The sequence below is a fragment of the Chiloscyllium punctatum genome, chromosome 9 (genome assembly GCF_047496795.1).
Source record: "Chiloscyllium punctatum isolate Juve2018m chromosome 9, sChiPun1.3, whole genome shotgun sequence".
Lineage (NCBI taxonomy): Eukaryota > Metazoa > Chordata > Chondrichthyes > Orectolobiformes > Hemiscylliidae > Chiloscyllium > Chiloscyllium punctatum.
In genome coordinates, this window is record NC_092747.1 from 54,274,217 (window position 1) to 54,296,752 (window position 22,536).

The 22,536-nt window shown below is 41.8% G+C and overlaps 1 protein-coding gene across 5 annotated transcripts in view; it reads right to left on the minus strand.

Annotated features, from left to right (window-relative positions):
* The window catches only part of LOC140481407 (GRIP and coiled-coil domain-containing protein 2), a 68,574-nt gene extending 53,368 nt beyond the window's left edge, over positions 1 to 15,206 (minus strand). Inside the window, exons 1-5 of one of the 5 annotated variants that reach the window (XM_072577552.1) lie at positions 15,093 to 15,196; positions 11,239 to 11,490; positions 3,431 to 3,487; positions 2,377 to 2,461; positions 76 to 143 (exon numbers count right to left, since the gene is read on the minus strand). In XM_072577552.1, the coding sequence (XP_072433653.1) occupies positions 76 to 143; positions 2,377 to 2,410 (102 nt within the window). In that variant the 5' untranslated portion in view covers positions 2,411 to 2,461; positions 3,431 to 3,487; positions 11,239 to 11,490; positions 15,093 to 15,196. Of the gene's footprint in view, positions 1 to 75; positions 144 to 2,376; positions 2,462 to 3,430; positions 3,488 to 4,142; positions 4,164 to 11,238; positions 11,491 to 14,126; positions 14,630 to 14,676; positions 14,785 to 15,092 lie in introns of those variants that run through there. The other 4 variants (XM_072577553.1, XM_072577550.1, XM_072577549.1 and 1 more) reach the window with 4 other exon arrangements.
* Between the last annotated feature and the right edge of the window lie 7,330 nt (positions 15,207 to 22,536).

Sequence of the window (22,536 nt, forward strand, 5' to 3'; positions counted from 1 at the left end):
TTAAGCGCACACAATGTTATCTGTGAAAGTGATACAAACATTACAAATGATTAACACCTGCTTCATGGCTATTACCTGGATGACTGCATCATTAGTATCAACAGCTGGTTTTGTTCTGAGCTGTTCAATTTCATTTTCCAGTGCTGAAATGATATTATATGTAAGATAAAACCTTTAAAAAAATAAACTGCTCAATTAAATCTAAATTTGCCATAGCAAACTTAATAATTAGAATACCTAATAATGAAATACAATTTTACATCTTTACATAATTTAAGAAATAAATAATATTTAATTGAGCTGGAATACCACAATGTATCAGGTCAGGTTGTTGTCATAGATTTTAGAAGGTCTATGATACAGTCAGATAATGTCAATGCACAGTATCTTATATTTATATTCAGTTTTAATGCAGTAAAGTGTCCCAAAGTGCTTTGGAATAATTATTTGAATAAAATGTAGACATTTACAAAAAAATGAGATATTAGGAGGGTTGACCAACAGTATGATTAAGCATAGGGTTTTAACCAAACCCTTAAAGGAAATTGGTTCCATGATTCTGATTCTGTGAACTGCCTTGGGATGTACAGGCATTTCACAGAATCAGAATCTAGGAACGATTGTCCTTTAAGGGTTTGATTAAAACCCTATGTTTAATCATACTTTTGGTCAACCCTCCTAATATTTCATTGTTTCTAATTGTCTGCATTTTAATGTGCTTTATAAATGCAAGTGATTGCTGCAGCTTAGTTGGAAGAATTGATATCCATGAACTTCCTCCCTTAACAGTAGTCACGGAACATGTTTTAAGTAATGGAAATGCAAGACACCAGTACATGATACTACTCACAGCAAACTAAACCTCAGAAAGAATCAGCTTTTCGAGAGGGGGGAATGATTACAAGACGATGTTCAATGAACCTTTGGGTAGGTTGATTAGAGTGCCCCAGTCATTACAATTTTAGCACTTTACCAGACAGAATTGAACTTATTACTGCAGCCACTATAACAAACGAAAGACAGTTAGAATGGCGTGAGATGCAATGACCAAAGCAACATGATCAATTCCTTATTTACAATTAAACTATATGATAAAAAGGAAAGAGTACAAAAGAAATGACCATTTTCAACTTCATCATGCAGTCAGGTTCAGTAGACCTTATTATGTATTGCACGGGTTCAACAATCCTTTCTTAAGCAAATAGAGAAAACAATACAAATAATTACTTTTGGTAATACCACAGAAGAATGTAGCAGGGATTAGCAGTCTCCATAGCCCTTTACTCCGTGAAAAAGGTACAATGTGTGGACATATTCTTTTTTGCCTATAAAGGACAGGTTTTTGGTGTATGCAAATGAATCATACTGTCAACCTACTGATAATTTAAAACTGCTTTCCAGTGTAATTCATAGCATAATTAGGAGTATACAGTTCAACATTTATTGACTAAGGACCCTGATTCTTGTGTCAAAAACAATGACTAGCCTGGATTTTTCTATGGCTTGACAGTCATTAATGCATTGCAGGTGAGAGTTGCACATAGTGCCCTGTGGCTGACTCTGAAGGTATTGCCTGGGAAACTGAAGATTCTGCTGGGCAATTCAGGTATGCCTGGAAGGCTCCAAAAGTCTCCATTTAGAAGTTAGAATTCAGGGAGATCTGATTAAGTAAATTATGATGGTGAAAAAGTTAAGACTTTTGAGTACAAATCCTGAGTAATTATTTAACTGACCCCATACTTATCCTCCCCAGATCCTTATCTGCTTCCTCTTCTCTTCCCCCAGGGAGCCAACATACCTGCCTCACTCTGGACCCAATCTGATCCCCATCTTCTCCCACTCCGCATGTACTACACCCTTCCATCTCTCATGCCATTGGCCTGTACTCATTGGAATACAGAAGAACCAGAGGCAAGTTTATTGAACATACAAGATTCTTAGAGAATAACAGGTTAAATGCAGAAAGGTTGTTTCTCCTTGTGAAAGAGCCCAGGACTAGAGGACATCATCACAGGATAGGGGATTACACATTTAAATCAGAGGTGGGAGGAATTTCATCTCTCATTGGGTTGTGAATCTGTGGATTTCTTTACCACAGAGGGCTGTTAAGGTTGAGTCATTAGGTATATTCAAGGCTGAAGATAAATAGATTTTTAATCAGTTAGGCAATCAAGCTTATGGGGAAAGGCAGGAAAGTGCAGTTAAGGATTATCAGATCAGCCATGAATGCATTGAATGGCAGAGCAGACTGGACGGACTGAGTAGTCCACTTCCGCTGCTGTGTCTTATGTTCTAAACCTGGCCCATTATAATTACTTTTAAAAGAAGGTGCTGGTAGATAATTCTGCTTAAAGATCTTTTGGTCATATACATTACCAGTGCATTTTGACTTTGTCTTCTGCAAAAGCATAACCTGTTTCTTCGCAAATTTTATAAGCTCTTCCTTTGGTAGTGTGTCCAGCTGTAAACACAGTTAAATAAATGAGTATGGATTCAACATATTCCATTGTTAATTTAGATGAGATTAATGTATAGGTGCTCTTTAAAAGCAAGCTCTAAAATACCGGTGTACTTTGTCATGCAAGATAATTGTGGGTCAGACTGTCTTTTTAATTTCAAGGAAAAATGCCAGAACAGGAAGAGATGTGTGACCTGTTGTTATTTTTGCGATAATGCAATGTGACGAGGTTAACTCGGGGATGGAGCCATGTCAAACATTGCTGAAAAACCACATACTGAGTTTAACACCTGCAAAACAAAAGGATGGCTGATCTGGCTTTGGCTTGGATAGGCATGCAAATTCTGAGACACCTGTTCTTGCTTTATGGAGACTTACAGATTCACAGGCAGCCTGAAGACAAATTATTGACAGACAGGGAAACTGCTGCAAAAACAATGCTGCACTTTGCGAGTTACCAGACAAAACGCTAATGAAAACTTGTCTTCTTAGTGAAGAGGGTCCTGCAGAGCTTTAATATCAGTTGAAAATGTACCATGATGAATCCAGGAGAAACAATTATGTGAACAAACCTTGCAGCTGGAAGATGGACCAGAATTCTCAGAATATTGAAGACCAGGAATATTGGTGACCAGATATTACAACATAAGAACAAGCGAGATGGTTTGGTCCATTTTCTGTAAATAGGGAACTCCGAGAAGTGTATGTTACATTTGATATATAGGGCCATCTAGTCATGTTAAGAATCTTTTTGGGTTTCTCTACTCTATTGTTTAGAGTATTAGCTGCCTACTATGTAATGTGCAATTAATTATTTAGTTTACTTGTTATAGTAGAAGTCATAAAATTTGAAATCTTATACAATTCTCTTAAATAATTAAACGGGAATTTAAATATTTTGGTTTTTTTGAAAAAGGTATCAGTCTCAATAGGAATCACAAGTTAACATTTAAGATTTGTTTTCATGCAAACCTTAGATTTTCCTGCTCCAGGGACTGCTGGTGAAGGCACACCATCTTGACCACTCTCCTGTTAAACAAAAACAAACAGAAGTTTTGGAATTTAGAAGTTATTTGCACTGTTTAAACCTGGTATCAATATGCAAAATAACCACAGTAATATGAATACTGCAATGCACACATTATCTTGCAACTGTAATAAATAATTAGCAAATGTGATAACTAGCTTAAATTCACATAAAAATCATATTTATTTCAATTACCCCACAATGTAACTCCCTGCTAATAAAAATATCACTCCAAAATTGTTACAGAAACTAATTTCTGTCCAGTGATCAGTGTCTCACACTAACATATATTTTATAAGTGAAGAACACTTCAAGCACACAGTATCACCACATAATATCGTTATATTTATGCAGCTCTTCCTTAGAGCTTTCCCCTGTTTGGTTGATGCTCTGTTAAATGATTTGTTTTCAGCTTCATTGTAAGTATTTCCATTTCACTGAGATAGTTCCAGACCAATTCACATCCAAACAACCTGCTCCGAAAACTTTGCTCACACTTTTGACAGCTGTAAAATTCCATAATGGACACAATCCACAACATCTGGAAACATTTAACATTCTAATTCGATTAACCTTCTTCATTTTAACAAAAATCAATTCATCCTATCTTCCAACGTAAAGAAATTCATTAAAAATTTCCAAGAGCTAGGCCCACACCTTCATCAAAATCTAAACAGGTCTTCTTAGGCCATCTATGTGCCAGGTTTTGCTGAAGTCCATTCCTTAGTTTTCTAGACATACTGCTAAAAGACAAACAAACATCAGCAAAAACATTACCTCCATCCATCTTCACTGGGACAGGTTCAATCACCAGTCTGGTTCACAGATGGAACCTTGATGAGCAGAACAATACTCTTCTCAATGGAAATGAAATACTATGCAAATCAATGTAATCATGGATCAGGGGTTCACAGTTAGGTAATGTTTATATATATATCATTTTTAAAATAGTGAGATGGCTGCAAACAGATATTGGTAAGGTTACTGGTACACTATGTTAGTTGTCTGAACTACCCTATGTGAACCTGGGATCCCTGAAACCTTGGTTTAAATGTAGATTTTGGTAAAGAGAGAACTTGCACTTAATTATCTTGCAAACTGAATTTCTACTTATGGCTTTTTCAGTGATTTATTTGGAAATACCTAAAAATGGTAACGAGTTTCTACGTATATCAGACACCTGAATAATAATAAATAAAACTTCTCCATTCAACAAGAGTCTCCATTTGCAATGCATGCATTCTATTCCACAGCATATTTAAAACTCATTAAGAATCATGGCAAAGGTACTGGTAGTTTTGTTCTGTTGTGAGATCCAAACCTTAAAGATCAAAGGAGCTTTCTGATACATTCTACTGCTGATAATGTAAACAAATTTAGATGGCTCATTTCAGACAAAATAAATTTAAATGATAGTTGCTATGACACCATTTTCTGCCTTCAGTACTGTTATTTGATTTAGAACCAAGAAAATTACAGCACAGGAACAGACCCTTTGGCCCTCCAAGCCTGTGCCAATAGAGGTCCTCTATCTAAACCTGTCACCTATTTTCTCAGGATCTGTGTCCCTCTACTCCCTGCCCATTGATGTATCTGTCTAGATACATCTTAAATGATGTTACTGTGCCTGCCTCTACCACCCTCTGTGTAAATGCGGGCATCACATTCCAGGCACCTACCACCCTCTGTGTAAATGCGGGCATCACATTCCAGGCACCTACCACCCTCTGTGTAAAGAACTTTCCATGCATTTCTTCCCGTAAACTTTTCCCCTCTCACCTTGAACTCGTGACCCCTAATAATTAAGTTCCCCACTCTGGGGAGAAAGTTTCTTGCTATTCACCATGTCTATACCTCTCATGATTTTATAGACCTCAATCAGGATTCCCCCAACCTCCACTTTTCTAATGAAAATAATCGGAATCTACTTAACCTCTCTTCATAGCTGGTGCCTTCCACACCAGGCAACTTCCTGATGAACTTTCTCTGCATACTCTCCAAAGCACCCACATCGTTTTGGGAATGTGGTGACCAGAACTGTATGCAGTTTTCCAAATCTGGCCAAACCAAAGTCCTATACATCTATAATATGACCTGCCAACTATCGTACTCATTACCCCATCCGATGAAGGAATGCATGCCGTATGCCTTCTTGACCACTCTATTGAACTGTGCTGCCATCTTCAGGGTACAATGGACCTAAACACCCAGATCTCTCTCCATCAATTTTCCCCAGAGCTTTTCTATTTAGCATATAGTTAGTTCCTGAATTGGATTTTCCAGAATGCATCACGTCGCATTTGCCCAGATTGAACTCCAACTGCCATTTCTCTGTCATCTGCAAACTCACTAACCAGACTACCTATACCTTCCTCCAAATCATTTATGTATATCACAGTGATCCCAACACGGATCCCTGTGGAACACCACTGATCACAGTTCTTCATTTTGAGAAACTCCTTTCCACTACTACTGTCTCCTGTTGCCCAGCCAGTTCTCCATACATCTAGCCAGTACACCCTGGACCCCATGCGACCTCACTTTCTCCATCAGTCTACCTTGGGGAACCTTATCAAATGCCTTACTGACGTCCATGTATATGACATCCAGATCCCTTCCCTCAATCAACTTTGTCACATCCTGAAATAATTTAGTTTATTAAAGCAGCCATACACTTCAAGGCTATAAAATGCCTTTATAAGCTCCTGCGAGGATTCAAGTACAGCTAATTGTGGTTTCATCTGACAGGAATAAATCTGATTATTGCTGACACGGCATCCTGAAGTTAGTTAGGCAGCTCCAAAATGTACCTAGGCTTAAAATACAAGGAAGTCGAGTGTGGGGTGCTAGTGCAAGTCTGGCATCATCTGAGGAGAGGGAGCATCAACGCTTTGGGCATAAGCTCCATCAGGAATGAGGCTTCGGGGGGGTGGGGTGGGGGGGGTAGCCTGAGAGATAAATGGGAGGGAAGGCAGCTGAGAATGCAATTGGTCAATGAAGGTGGGGAAGAAGGTGATAGGTTGGAGAGGAGGATGGAGCGGATAGATAGGAAGGTGATGGACAGGACAAGAGGACGGTGTCAAGTTGGACGATTGGGACTGGGACAATGTGGGGGAAGGGGGAATGAGGAAACTGGTGACATCCACATTGATCCTGTGTGGTTGCAGGGTCCCAAAGCAGAATATGAGGCGTTCTTCCTCCAGGAATTGGGTGGGGATGAAGGAGGTCCATGACCTGCATGTCCTTGGCAAAGTGGAAGGGGGATTTGAAGTGTTCAGCCACAGGGTGGTGGGGTTGGTGGGTGCAGGTGTCCCAGAGATATTCTCTGAAATGATCCACAAGTTGGCACCCTGTCACCCCGATGTAGAGAAGACCACATCGGATACAGTAGATGACATTCGAGAAGGTACAGGTAAATTTCTGTCAGATGTGGAAGGATCCTGGAGGGCCTTGGACTGAAGTGAGGGTGGAGGTGTGGGTGCAGGTTTTGCACTCCCTGTGGTGGCAGGGGAAGGTGCTGGGAACAGGATGTGGGTTGGTGGGGGACATGAATCTGACGAGGGAGTTGCAGAGGGAAAGGTCTCTCTGGAACGCTGATAGGGGTGGGAAGGGAAGTATGACTATGGTGGAGGGGACCATTTGTAGGTGGCGGAAGTGGTGGAGGATGATGCAGTGTCTACAGAGGAAATACAAGGAAGTTTTGTTCAGCCCAGAACTTAACATAATGTAGTCTTTAAAAGACATGCTTAAATTTTATAATAAAACCAAACTGAACACATCATTTTAATGATTTGAAGAGGCCAGTGTTGGACTGGGGTGTACAAAGTTAAAAATCACACAACACCAGGTTATAGTCCAACAGGTTTAATTGGAAGCACACTAGCTTTCGGAGCGACGCTCCTTCATCAGGTGATTGTGGAGGGCTCTATTGTAACACAGAATTTATAGCAAAAATTTGCAGTGTGATGTAACTGAAATTATACATTGAAAAATTGATTGTCTGTTAAGCCTTTCATCTGTTAGAATACAGTGATAGTTTCACTTCTTTCATGTGTAAATCACAAAACCCTTTTTTTTAAAGTTGCATTCTCGGGTTAGCTGTTAACAATGGTGATAGCTAGACAATATCACTGTATTCTAACAGATGAAAGGCTTAACAGACAATCAATTTTTCAATGTATAACTTCAGTTACATCACACTGCAAATTTTTGCGATAACTTGTGTTACGATAGAGCCCTCCACAATCACCTGATGAAGGAGCGTCGCTCCGAAAGCTAGTGTGCTTCCAATTAAACCTGTTGGACTATAACCTGGTGTTGTGTGATTTTTAACTTTGTACATCATTTTAAGTTAGAGCAGAGGTTAATAAATTAAGTGTTTTATATGAAGTTATTACATCAATCATTTAACATACCATTTATATTTTTGTAAATTTAACAAAAAACAGTAAATGACTGGATTTTCCCTGACTGACAACCATAATTCAGTTTATTCACTTGGAAATGCAGTCGTATAAAAGTTCAATGCTGGATAACAGCTCACTTAGTCACGTACATTCATTTCTATTTTACAAAATACTGTTCACTCTAAATGACTTTGACATACTTGCAGATTCAATAAAGCTTCTTTCCCTGCTCAATAAGGCAAAATGTTGAAGGTGGTAGAAAAGCTGTTGATTATCAGAAAAATCCATCTGGTACACTAATGTACAGGGAAGGAAAACTGCCAATCTTACCTGTTCTGATCTCCATGTGTCTCCAGAGCTCTCAACTGCCATTTGAAATGACCAGCAAGCCACTCAGTTGTCTTAATCGTTACACTCTCAAGAAACAAATGATACTGGTCAGACCACTGACCTAGACACTGGAAATGACAATGGCAGAACCGACCTTGTCAACACTATGAAATTTTCCTTACTAACCTCTGGTGACCATTTTCAAAATCAGAACAGCTGACCCATGGACTGATCAAGCAAAAGCCACAGAATTGGAATATCTAAGGGTACCATCACCATCCCTGCATACACTCTGCCTACACACAGGATAGAAAGAGCAGAGGTGGTGGCCCAAAGCTATACAGTTGGGAGGTGTTACCCCAGGAGCTCTCAGCACTAACTCCAGACCCCCATGAAGTCTCATAGCATCAGGCCAAGAATGGGCAGGATACCTCTTGCTAATGACCACGTACCATCCTCCCTCAGAGGGATGTCTCTCATGCTCATCAAAGTTGAGGAAACTTAGAGAAAGCACTGAGGGTGGCACAGGCACAGAATGCACTCTAGGTGGGAAGTATTTGGCTTGGCAGCATAGAGTCATAGACATTTACAGCGTGGAAACAGACCCTTCAGTCCAACTTTTCCATGCCGTCCAGATGTCCCAACCCAATCTAGCCCCACCTGCCAGCACCCACCCCATATCCCACCAAACCCTTCCTATTCATCTATCCATCCAGATCCCTTTTAAATGTTGCAATTGTCCTAGGCTCCACCACTTCCTCTGGCAGCTCATTCCATATGTACCACCCGCTGCATGAAAAAGTTGTCCCTTAGGTCTTTTTTATATCTTTCCCCTCTCACCCTAAACCTATGCCCTCTCATTTTGGACACCCCCAACCCAGGGAAAAGACTTTGTCTATTTATCCTATCCATGCCAGTCATGATTTTCTAAACCTCTATAAGGTCACCCCTCAGCCTCCGATGCTCCAGGGAAAACAGCCCTAGCCTATTCAACCTCTCCCTATACCTCAAATCCTCCAATCCTAGCAACATCCTTGTAAATCTTTTCTCAACCCTTTCAAGTTTCACAACATCTTTCCAACAGGAAGGAGCAGCACAACTAATTGAGCTAGTCAGGTCCTAAAGAACAATGCTCCTAGACTGGGTCTGGAAAATCAAGAGGGAAAACCATACTTGGCCACACTCTCATCAATTTGCCTGCTGCAGACGGACCTGTTCTATAACAGTGACCACCACACAGTCCTTGTCTTAAAATTGATCGTTACAAGTCCCAACTTCAAATTTTTTTTTCATTGTGATACGTGGTACAAAATGGGTTAAACTTCAAACAGATCGAGCAACTCAACACTGGCATCCAAGACGCACTGTGGGTCATCAGTAGCAGGAGAACTGTACTCCAACACAATCTGTAACTTCATGGTTCAGAATATCCCCCACTCTACCATTACCATCAAACTAGGTAATCAACTCCTGTTCAGTGGAGAATGCAAGAGGGCATGCCAAAAGCAGCCTCAGAAATACCTAAAAATGAGGTGTCAACTTGGTGAAGTTATAGGACTACTTGCGTGCCAATAGCATGAATAAATGGTTCACAGAGCTAAGCCATCTCACAACCAATGGGTCAGATCTAAGGTCTGCAGTCCTGCCACATCCAGTTATGGAGTAGGCAGGTCACATCACATCAGGGCATTAAAAAAAGGCTGAAGCATTCTGAATAATCTTCAACACCCAGTTATGCTGACCTCCAGAGATTACAGCATCACAGATGCTAGTCCTCAGACAGTTGGACTCTCTCTCTCAAGAAACAGTTGGAAGCACAGGATACTGGAAAGGCTATAGGCCCAGACCATACGTGGTACAAAATGGGTTAAACTTCAAACAGATCGAGCAACTCAACACTCAACTCAATACTCAAGACTTGTGCTCCAGAACTTGCAGCACCCACAACCAAGCTGTTCCAGTACAGCTGCAACATTGGTATTAACCAACAATGTGGAGAATTGCCCAAGTATATCTTACACATAAAAAGCAGGTCAAATCCAACCCAGCCAATTACTGCCCCATCAGTCTTATCTCAATCATCAGTAACATGATAGTAAGAGTTATCAACAGTGCTACCAAGCAGCACTTGTTCAGCAAACATCAGCTCACTGATGCCCAATTTGGATTTCACCAGGGTCACTCAGCTACTGACCTCACTACAGCCTTGGTTCAAACATGGGCAAAAAGTGGAATTCCAGAGGTGGCAGGGTGATAGTTCTTTATATCAAGGCTGTTTTGACTGAGTGTGGCATCAAGGAGGAGAAAGTGAGAACTGCAGATACTGGAGATCAGAGTCCAGAGTCTAATGCTAGAAAAGCACAGCATGTCAGGCAGCATCCGAGGAACAGGAGTCATCTATTGCATCCGTTGCACCCGGTGTGGTCTCCTCTACATCGGGGAGATAGGAAGCCTTTTTGCGAATCGTTTCAGAGAACATCTCTGGGAAACTCATACCCACTAACCCCACCGCCCTGTGGCCGAACACTTCAACTCCCCCTCCCACTCTGTCAAGGGCATGCAGGTCCTGGGCCTCCTTCACCGCCAAATCATTACCACCTGATGCCTGGAGAAGGAACGCCTCATATTCCGCCTTGGAACCCTGCAACCACACGGGATAAATGTGGATTTCAAAGCTTCTTCATTTCCCCTCCCCCTACATTATCCCAGTCCCAAGCCTCCAACTCGGCACTACATTCCAGACCCATTCATCACTGCCCCTTCTGACCTTCACCTTCTCCCTCACCTTCATCCACCTATTGCTTTCCCAGCTACCTCCCCCTAACCCCATCCCCCCACCCATTTGTCTCTCAAACCTGACCCACAAGCCTCATTCCTGATGAAGGGCTTATGCACGAAATGGTGATTCTCCTGCTCCTCGGATGCCGCCTGACCTGCTGTGCTTTTCCAGCACCACACTCAGTCGAGAGTATGGAGCCTTAGCAATCGGGCAAGTTCTCTGCTGATTGGAGTCATACCTGGCACAAATACAAATGCTCGTGGATGTTGGGGATCAGCCATCTCAGCCCAAGGACATCTCTGCAGGAGTTCCTCAGGTAGTGTCCTCAGCCCAACTATCTTCAGTTGCTTCATTAATAATGCTGCTTCCATCATTAAGTCAGAAGTGGGAATGTTTGCTGATGATTTTGTAATGTTCTGCATCATTCATGACTTCTCAGATACTGAAGGAGTTTGTGTGCAAATGCAATAAAACCTAGACAATATCTCGACTTGGATTGAAAAGTGGCAATTAACATTCATGACACAAATGCCAGGCAATGACAATTAACAATAGAAAATTTAATCACCGTCCCTTCACATTTAAAGGTATTATCATAATTGAATCCCTGATTATTAACATCCTGGGCGTTATCATTATAGCCCCTGCACTGACAATGAACTAGTGGTCAAGTTGAAGCAAATGAGAGTAGAACTTGTTATTTGCAGATAAAACCAACACAGAGTCATGGTGCAAAGGCTTTTATCTATCATTCAATGCTGTAAAACTCTTGGATTTATCAACACTGTAGGTTATATATCATTTTAGTAATAACACTGACTGAATACTAGCTCTCAGTAATGGTTTGCCATAGTGTCAGTTCTCATACTGGCCCATTTCAATAGGTTTGTGGTAGAACTGTTCTGCATCAAATCCTGGCAACTCAACAACGCCAATTACACAGCAATGATTATGCACGCATCAATACCAGAGAAGGTTTGTAGAACAATCATTAGCAACCTGGACCTATTGGGATGTCACTTCCAGACTGGTGCCTTTACTTCAATCCAGAGAGGTCAGCTCTGTCAGCATGCATCTGAGCAACACAACTACTGAGAAATAATTCAACGTATCCTTCCGTAGAAGCAATCTGATGTCAGCCTCAGTAGGACTCTCATCTATTATCCTCAGCTCATGAATGTTGGCCAAAAACTTAAACAGGAGTAATAGTCTATGGGAATTCTTCTAGTATTATAATATTCTTTCCTAAGGAAATATCAAACAAGTGGCTGCACTTAAAAGGCACCTGTGGGGCAACTTTTTCACACAGATAGTGGTGCGTGTATGGAATGAGCTGCCAAAGGAAGTGGAGGCTGGTACAATTACAACATTTAAAAGGCATTTGGATGGGAATATGAATAGGAAGCGTATAGAGGGATATGGACCAAGTACTGGAAAATGAGACTACATTTGATTAGGATATCTCGGGCAGCATGGATAGGTTGTACCAAAGGATCTGTTTTGTGTTGTATCTCTCCAAGACTGAAGTGCACACTATATGTAGGCAAAGGCAATTAGCTATGTGCTATGTGCCTGAAGATAAGGCATCATATAAATGCAAGGCAATGGGCCCCAGCTATGCCTGTCTCTTTGTCGGCTACGTAGAACAGTTCATCTACCGTAGTTACACCAGCACCACTCCCCACCTCTTTCTCCGCTACATTGATGACTGCATAGGCACCACCTTGTGCTCCTGCAAGGAGGTTGGGCAGTTCATCAACTTCACCAACACATTCCACCCTGACCTTAAGTTCAGCTGGACCATCTCTGATACCTCCCTCCCCTTCCTGGACTCTCCATCTCCATCAATGACGACCGAATTGACACTGACATTTTTTACAAACCCACCGACTACATGGATTACACCTCCTCCCACCCTATCTCCTGCAAAAATGCTATCCTGTATTTCCAATTCCTACACCTCATCTACTCCCAGGAGGACCAATTCCACCACAGAACACACCAGATGGCCTCCTTCTCTAACGACCGCAATTTCCCTTCCCACGTGGTTGAAGATGCCCTCCAACGCATCTTGTCCACATTCCGCACCTCCAACATAACAAGTACAGAACCCCCTGGTCCTCACCTTCCACCCTACCAACCTTTACACAAACCGGATCATCCGCCGACATTTCCACCACCTCAAAATGGACCGCACCACCAGGAATATATTTCCCTCCCCAGCCCTTTCCACTTTCTACAAAGACTGCTCCCTCCATGACTAACTGGTCAGGTCCACGCTTCCCAACAACCCACCCTCCCCTCCTGGCACCTTACCCTGCCATCGCAGGAATTACAAAACCTGCGCCCCCCCCCCCACCTCCATCCAAGGCTACAAAGGATCCTTCCACATCCATCAAAGTTTCACCTGCATTTCCACACATATTATTTACTGTATCCATTGCTCCCGATGCGGTCTCCTCTACATTGGGGAGACTGGACACCTTCTCGCAGAGTGCTTTAGGGAAATCTCCAGGAAACCCACACCAATCAACCCCACCACCCCATGGCCCAACATTTCAACACCCCCTCCCACTCTGCTGAGGACATGCAGGTCCTGGATCTCCTCCTCCGCCACTCCCTCACCACCCAACACCTGGAGGAAGAACACCTCGGCACACTACAATCCCAGGGCATCAATGTGGACTTCACCAGTTTCCTAATTCCCCACCTCCCACCTTACCTCAGTTCCAACCTTCCAGCTCAGCACCATCCCAATGACTTGTCCTACCTGCCAATCTTCCTTCCCATCTATCCGCTCCACCTTCCTCTCTGACCTATCACCTTCATCCCCACTCCCATCTAACTATTGTAGTCTTTACTACCTTCTCCTCAGCCCCACCCCCCCTCCCATTTATCTCTCCACCCTGGAGCTCCCTCCTTTCATTCCTGATGAAGGGCTTTTGCCCGAAACATTGATTTTCCTGCTCCTCGGATGCTGCCTGACCTGCTGTGCTTTTCCAGCACCACTCTAATCTAGACTTTTGCCCATCATGTAAATACAAGTTCCTTTTAATACTACAATTTAAATGCAGAATTAGAGATCAAGTCACAGTAAACACCAAAATCAATAATGTGCAACATTACCAATGGTACTTGATTTGTACTAAAGGATGACCACAGTTCCAGAGCTGGGAAAATCATTGTTTATTCTGGGCGGCAAGGTGACTCAGTGGTTAGCACTGCTGCCTCACAGCACCATGGTCCCAGGTTTGATTCCAGCCTCAGGTGACTGTGTGGAATTTGTACATTCTCCCAGTGTCTGCGTGGGTTTCCTCCCACAGTCCAAACATGTGCCATGCCAAACTGCCCATTGTGTTAGGTGCATTAGTTGGAGGGAAATGGGTCTGGTGGATTACTCTTCAGAGGGTCGGTGTGGACTAGTTGGGCCGAAGGGCCTATTTCTGCACTGCAGGGAATCTAATCTAAAACTTCAGAACCACATTGAACCACGCAAAATAGATGCAGTGCTTTCTTTCAGTTTGAGGCTTTTGAACGGCCCAGGAAATGTGAATTGAACAGGAAGTGAAATACAGTGTGAAGTGCAGACGTGTATCCCACAGATAATCTCATCCTCGGGTTTGTTTGGTTCGTTTTAGGAGGTACAACTACCTTGAGAATCAATAGCAGAAACTACCTCGGATGCTACAAAAGACAGTGACACTATCCTGTTTATTACAGTCCTCGATTAGCGATTCCAATCTGATAGCTTGCATCCACCAGGATTTGCTTCGTAAATATCCGGCTGAATGAATAAAAAAATTAAATATTTACTAGCAGTTACTTTGAAATCTCTGTTACACTGCTGCTTTGGCAACTAGTCTTAAATGGCGATAATAAAGTAGCTCTTGTGGGAGGTTTTGCCGCAGACCGACAGTATTGACAAATCATTTGTTTAGTTTTTCAGTTTCTTCTCACCCAAAGCCCTCATTGGGTCATCATTTATGAAAGAGCTGAATGACTGATTTTTTTACCGGTCTCGAATACTATCACCCCAGGCTCACGCTGAGCCGCTTCCATCGACAATGGCTATCACCCCCGTTCCCTCCTCACCTCCATGCTCGCGGTGCTCCAGCCTTCTCCACCTCACCGTAAGCAAATAAACTGCGTTAAAGGAGGCCGACCGCTGAATTCCGCCTCCAGCCCACCCCCGCACTCGCGACCACCCCCTTCCGGCCGACGTGCAGACCGGAAGTGGGGGTTCCCATGGTAACGAGGCCTGCTCGCCGTGCGTGAGGAGCGATGGAACAACGCAGCACGAATGACGTGGTGGGACTGTCATTCCTGTGTTTCCAGCCTCTGTCAGAGGGGGCTCACTGAACTGATCGTCCTCGGACACCCTGGCGTTCGAGATTCACGCACAAGCGCAACCTGTACACCTCCTAGTTAATTACTATCAAATATTTGGCGTAGGTTTTTTTAAAAATCAACCTACTCAGGAATATTGATGCTGCCTGAACTGCTGTGCTCTTCCAGCACCACTAATCCAATATTATCACATACCCTGGAACAGGTAGGACTTGAACCCAGATCTTCTAGCTCTCACCTACTGTGGAATATGGACAGTTTCAGGCCAGGACGAATAATTTTGGTATTTCCACTTGTCCAGCTGGAAAATTTGTACTTTTTTTCCCCCTGAGTAACCTAATCATGGTTAATACAGAGAGTTATACAGAACAGAAACTCACCCTTTGGTACAACTCATCTGCATCAACCAGACATCCAAAACTGATTTAGTTCCATTTGCCAGCATTTGTCCCATATCCCTCTCAACCCTTTCTATTCATACATCCAACCAAATGCCTTTTACATTTTTTATATAGAATCCCTACAGTGTGGAAACATAATTGTATCAACTGCCACCCTGTCCTCTTGCAGCTCATTCCATACCCACACCACCCTCTTGTGAAAACGTTACTCCTTAGGTCTAGGATCCCTTTTAAGTGTTCTCCTTTCACCTTAAACCGAGCTTTGGATTCCCCAAAAAGACCTTGACTCAAATTGAACTTTGTTATCGCTGGAAAAAAGGCGCAGTTTGTCAAAGATTTTCATCCAGCACTTAACAGGACAATTTGCAAGAATACCAATTCTAGGGCAAATCAGCATTTATGCTTCATGAGCGGACAGTGCTGATTGGTTAGCAAATTGACTGTAACTGATAGAGGCATTACCATGAAGAATGTGCCCATTAATGTTGATTCACTTAGCTGCCAGGTTTTGTTAAAATTTTAAGCCAGACATGTTGAAATGGATTAGGTTAAGTCATAAAATAAGACCGTATGCTGTTGAAAGTAGTATTTGGCTTGGATGGAGAATCGGCACATGGGCAGGAAACAGTGAGTGGGGATAAGTTTTTTTTGGGTGACCTGTGACCAGTGGGGTTTCACAGGGATCATTGCTGGCACTGCACCTGTTTACAATATAAATGACCTGAAGGATTGAAGTGAATTTTGGAGATGTTACAATTTTTGAGAGGGATACAAACAGGTTACAGAGAGTTATTGATAGATTAAATAAATGGAAAAAAGTTGCCCAATGTGGCATTGTTCATTTTGGAAAGGAGAATACCATAGAATCCCTCCAATGTGAAAGCAGGCCATTTGGCCCATCATGTCTACACCAACTCTCCGAAGGGCAGCCCACCCAGACACATCCCTGTAACCCCACATTTCCCATAGTTAGCCCCACCTAACCTACACATCCCTGGATACTATGGGCAATTTAGCACGGCCAATCCACTTAACCTGCAGAACTTTGGACTTTGGGAGGAAATCCACACTGACACTGAGAACATGCAAACTCCACACAGACTGTGGAGTGGAATAGAACCTGGATCCCTGGCACTGTGAGGCAGCAGTGCTAACCACTGAGCCACCATGCCATCCTTAAATGGCAGAACAGAATAATATAGAAATAGAGAAAGCAAGTAATTGTGCATGAAACACAGAAAGCTAGCACACAGGTATAGTGGGTAATCAGGAAGGCTAATGTATTGTTGGCCATTATTTCAAGGGGGTTGGAGTACTAAAATGGAAAAGTCTTACAGCAACTGTACAAGGTGCTGGTGAGACCATATCTGGGTACTGTGTGTAGTTTTGCTTTCCTTATATGATTTCAATGGAGGCAATCAGGGAAGGTTCAGTATGATGATCCCTGGTATGGAGAGATTTGTCTAATGAGCAAAGGCTAAACAATTGGAACTCATTGGAGTTAAGAAGAATGAGAGGTTTCGCATTGAATCAGAGGATTCTTAAGGGGCTTGGTAAATTCTGAGAGGATGTTTCTCATTATCGGGGAGTCTTAGACTGGATGGCATAGTTGCACAATAATGGGGCACAATTTAAGACTGAGGTGAGGGGGAATTTCTTCTTCTCCTGAAGCCCCTCCGCTATTCAAAAGGATCATGGCTAACTAAACATTTCTCACCTCCACATTCCTTGCCTTTCCCCAATCCTTGATTTCGCTACTGATCAAGGATCTATCTATCTCTCCCTTAAATGTACAAAAGGACTCTTCCACACAACTCTCTGTGGCAAGGAGTTCCAAAGAAACATGTCTTAGAAATGGCAGTTACTTATTTCGTTGAGTTGAAACAGATGGAGTGCATGCACATGTTCCTTTTGCTTGCAAAGAACAGAGGTCAGTAGTTCCACATGCAAGTGTGTCACACTGTGAGCCTGACCAACAATCCTAAACTGATTATCAACATAATTCTTTGCACACTTGGGATTATTCAACAGTTATTAAACAGTTTGACAAAACTGGCAGAACTTGCCTCACAGCATGTCTTAAGTCTTCCTTCCTTAGGCATGCCACATAAAACATGTACAGTTAAGAAGACATGTAGATTTATGAGAAACTTTACACCATCCAAAAATGTGATTATTTTGATACAGTATAAACATCATGTATGTGTAGTTAAGAAATGAACACTCATGGAAGGAGCAGATACTTATCAACTACCAAAGTAGAATAAAGTTTGTAAAGTTGTGTCTTTGTGAATAGAACACATTGGTTCTATTTCACGTGTCAAGTTAATTCAGTGGTTTTTGTAAATCTAATTTAATTCATGACTCCTCAGAAACTAAAGCAATCCATATTCAAATGTAACAAGACCTGGAAAATATTTCAGGCTTGGGTTGAAAAGTGGCAAGTAACATTCACCCTACCCAAATACCAGGCAATGACCATGTCCAATAAGAGACGTTTTAGCCACCATCTCTTGACATTCAGTGGTGTTACTGTCATTGAATCCTCCACTATCAAAATCCTGGGGGTTACCATTGGCCAGAAATGGAACAGGATGAAACATATAAATATAGTGGCTACAAAAGTAAGTCAGAAGCTAGTAATCCTGCACTGAGTAATTTACATCCTGACTCCCAAAACCTGAACCACCTACACAGCACAAGTCAGGAGTATGATGGAACACCCACAACTTCCCTAGATGAATACAGTTCTAACAATACTTTATAAGCTTGATGCCATCCAGGACAAAACTGCCCACATCGTTGACACCAAATGCACAAACATCCACTCCCTCCACCACCAAAACTCAGTAGCACCAGTGTGTGTTATTTACAAGATGCACTGCTTCAGTGCTACTTGGTCAAAATCCAGGAATTCTCTTCCTAATGACATTGTGGGTCTACCTACAACATATGCACAACAGTTCAAGAGGCAGTTTGCTACCACTTTCTCAAGGGCAACTAGGGATGGGCAATAAATGCTGACCTAGACAACATGCCCATGTCCCATGAGTGAATAATTTAAAAACGGATAGCTTTGGACTTCAGTTTTCCAGAAAATTGATTAATTGTGCTGGACCTCTATGTTGCCCAGTACCTCTTATGCTCCTATATTGGAATAGAAACAAATGTGTGAAATCACAGGCTCCCAGCTCACAGATGTGATGTTGATGTCACAATCCTGTAAAATCCACAGAAAGTCATGGAAACTACCATTCACAGAAGTCATACTTACATTTAGTTTTATTTTTGGTCGACAGTTTTCTATTCGCTACAGATGAATAGATACACCTGAAGCTGCAATATAGTGCTTATCATTTATTAAACTAAACAAACTAATGGAGCCTGTAAGGTGAGTGTTGAAATCCTGATACCATGTTGTATGTAGGTTGTACTGGTAATAGCATTCAGAATTCCAGGTGCAACTAAATATCTTTTGAATTATTGGAATGCAGAAAAGAGAAAGGAACTTTCCACAAGAATAATTCTGACACTTTACTGGATTCTGAGGTGGCAAAAGAGCATTACCATTTCCACATTGTGATAGTTGAATAATATTACAGGTTTTGCTTGAGCATTTCCCATCTTATTGAAATCTACTAAATACTTAAAAGGCAGGATAGGGTAAATGCAAGTAAGATGGTTCCTTGGTTTGGGAAATAAAGGAAATGTCATTTAGGACCAAGATAAAGATAAATGTTTTTACTCTCAAGGCTGTGAATCTTGAGAAGTACTCCCCGCTCACCCCCCCCCCCCTCCCCCCCCAAAGAGGATTGTGGAAGCTCAGTCCTTTGGTTTATTTAATGTAGAGATTGATGGACTCCTGATGATAAATAATGCAAAGGGTTATGGGAATGAAGTGGGCAAAAGGCATTGATGTGTTTGATCAGTGATAATCGTTGTAAATGGTGGAGAAGGCTGAATGGTCTGCTCGTGTTCTATGCTGTTCTAAGTTTTCCAATTTCTACTAAACTCTATAAATCTCATCCCTTCATAGCAGATAGCTCCTGGAAGAGCTGAGGCCGGAGAAAAGCTCCCCTGCTTCACGTCCCCACCTCCAGCCATTCTGAACAGCAGCCTTTAGAACCAATGGAGAATCCCTGAGAAATCCATATCTAGATCTTAAATGGATAGTATTGTGATTCTAACGAGGTTAGCCACGTAGACCTCATAGACTTCACTAGACACCAAATTCTCCTGGATTCCATTTGATTAAAGGACCATTTTTCATGCAACGACAGGGATAGCTCCTCACCAGGTTAAATCTGATCTTCCTGGACCTGGGATTGGGGGGGGTGTAAATTGGCATTAGGAATGCCAATGCCAGACACAAGTCTCCACTAAGTGAGAGGGACAGTTTACTTAGGGTTTGAAATCTGGTGTAGGGACCTTGAGAATGGCCCTGCATGAATAACATGTATGATCAACATGAGATCAGGACCAGTGATGTATAAAATTTGGGCAGGTGCGACGGCCCTGAACAAGCACGTGGAGCATATAAAAGCTGCAAACTAGCAAATGGTGTGGAGGAAAATGTGCTCGGCTTCTCGACTTCTTTTCCGACTGTTCCGGAAACTGTGGTTCACTCGCTCTGTCAAGCATTGAAAATACCTTGGAATCTGAGGTGGACACAGCGGATGTTGCTGACTTGATGCCTTGCCACCTGAAGAGGGGAATGAATTTCCTCCAAGACTCTCCAAGGGCAGGAGTCGAACTACTGTGCATAACGCGTTGCCCCATTAGAAGCAAAGTTGGAGGAACCGGACCTGTTGCTAAAACGCTCCAGGAGCAGCTACAAACAAAAGAACCAACCCATGTCGGACACAGTGGAGAGGTGTAGTGATTGTAATGACATCAGACAAGCGGAAATCATAGTATATGAGTTAAATCAGGAAGCCCTTGCTGACAGATACAAACAGAAGTGTTATGGGTTCTGTTCATTCTGACAGCTAGCTTTGAGGGAGCTGGATCAGTATCAAGGACTCTCCATATATAGGTAAGGGGTGATTTGTTGACAGGATACTGACCTCTATGGAGTTGCTTCAGACATCAGCTAAACATCATGATATGCTTCAACTTATCTGTGACCAATGGAGCTTTGTTAGTGCACATTAAGTTTGTCATCTATCCTCATCAATAACAGACTGTCAATACTGAACTGTGTGCAAAGCACTGAATAGGGCACATTGCTTCATTCATATTATTAAATGTAACAGCTTAAAATCTCTGTAGCTCTTGTAGTTCATGATGGAAGTCAAGGGACTATTTTAGTCTCGATTTATTGACAAAAAGAACAGGCATTTCCAAAGTAGATTTCAAATTTAAGTCTGCTTTACAAACTGTCATTTGCAATGGAATCCAAAAGTTTTTTGACTTGCAAATCTCATCAAAGTATTGACATTTAACTTTATTTTGATATGATTTGGGATAAATGTTTCAGAAAGTATTTTGCCCATATGTCACATTGACATGCCATGAAATCCATGCGAAAGATTAGTGAATGAGACAAACACTTGATATGCATTCAGAGAACTAGTGCTTCATTTCTTGTGTAAATTACCTGTCTGTCAAATTGACGGTGAACTTCAGAGCTTTCATTTTTGACATTTGTTCAAAGCTGCATTTCTATGATAATGTATTGAAACTTAAATAGCCTTCTTTAGAAAAAAAATGTTGTGTATCTGGACACACAGCAGAAGATCATAAAGAAAGCTAGAATTGACATTAAGAATGCAAAAGGGTTGATGGACAGAAGTCCAGCTTCAGTTTGAAGGTAGAAAATGAGCACTCCCTCAAGTTTAGTAACATCATAGTTGCACCATCCCAAGCTTTCCTCTATTCCAATCTTATCAGTGATAAAGTCTGTGCCTGATGTTCTCTCACATATAATTGCTTTTGTCAATCATTATGTAATTTCAGCTGGCACTTCTTTATAAAATTAAACATTCATACATGAATCCCATATGGGTTGATTTTATGAGCATTGGCTTCCAGCTATGCCAGTTAATTAAATCTATAACTGCTTCATACTGTCCAAGAGTAGAGGGGCAAAATAAATTGTAAGTTTTAAAAATAGTATTTGCTGTTGCAATAAGGGCCTTAAAGAACATAGGAAAAGAGCAATTGTGGAGCTAGTGGGTTCTTCAGGTTATCTGCAAAAGGTCATTTGTTAGTCTGTCCCTTTGTGCATCCCATCCTCAGTGGTGGAGAGACCAGCAAATGAGTGCTGACGACAAAACTGAAGTGTTTGCCATCATGTTCATCCAGAAGTGCCAGGTGGATGATCCAGCTGATCTTTTTCCAAAGGTTCCTTTCATTATAGATGCAATTCATTATTTAATCTAATTGAATGAACATGGATTTAAAAAAGCTTGTATCCAGTGGATACAGAAAAGGCTATGGATCCCAATCACATTCCAGTTATAATACGGAAGACCTATTGTCCAGAACTAGCTGTACCTTTAGCCAAGCTGTTCCAGTATAGCTACAACATTATCATTTAATTGATAATGTCAAAAACTTTTCATAATTAAGCAGGAAAAACCAAATGTGTCCAATTGCCATCTTATCAATTGATCCTCAATCATCAGTAAAGTGATAGAAGGTGACATCAACAGTATTCTTACTCAGGCACTTGTTCACCAGTCATCTGCACACCAATGCTTGGTTTGGAGTCGGAATTAATCATTTTGCTCCAGACCTCATTACAGCCTTGGCCCAAAGAAGAACAAAAGAACTCTGAACTCCGG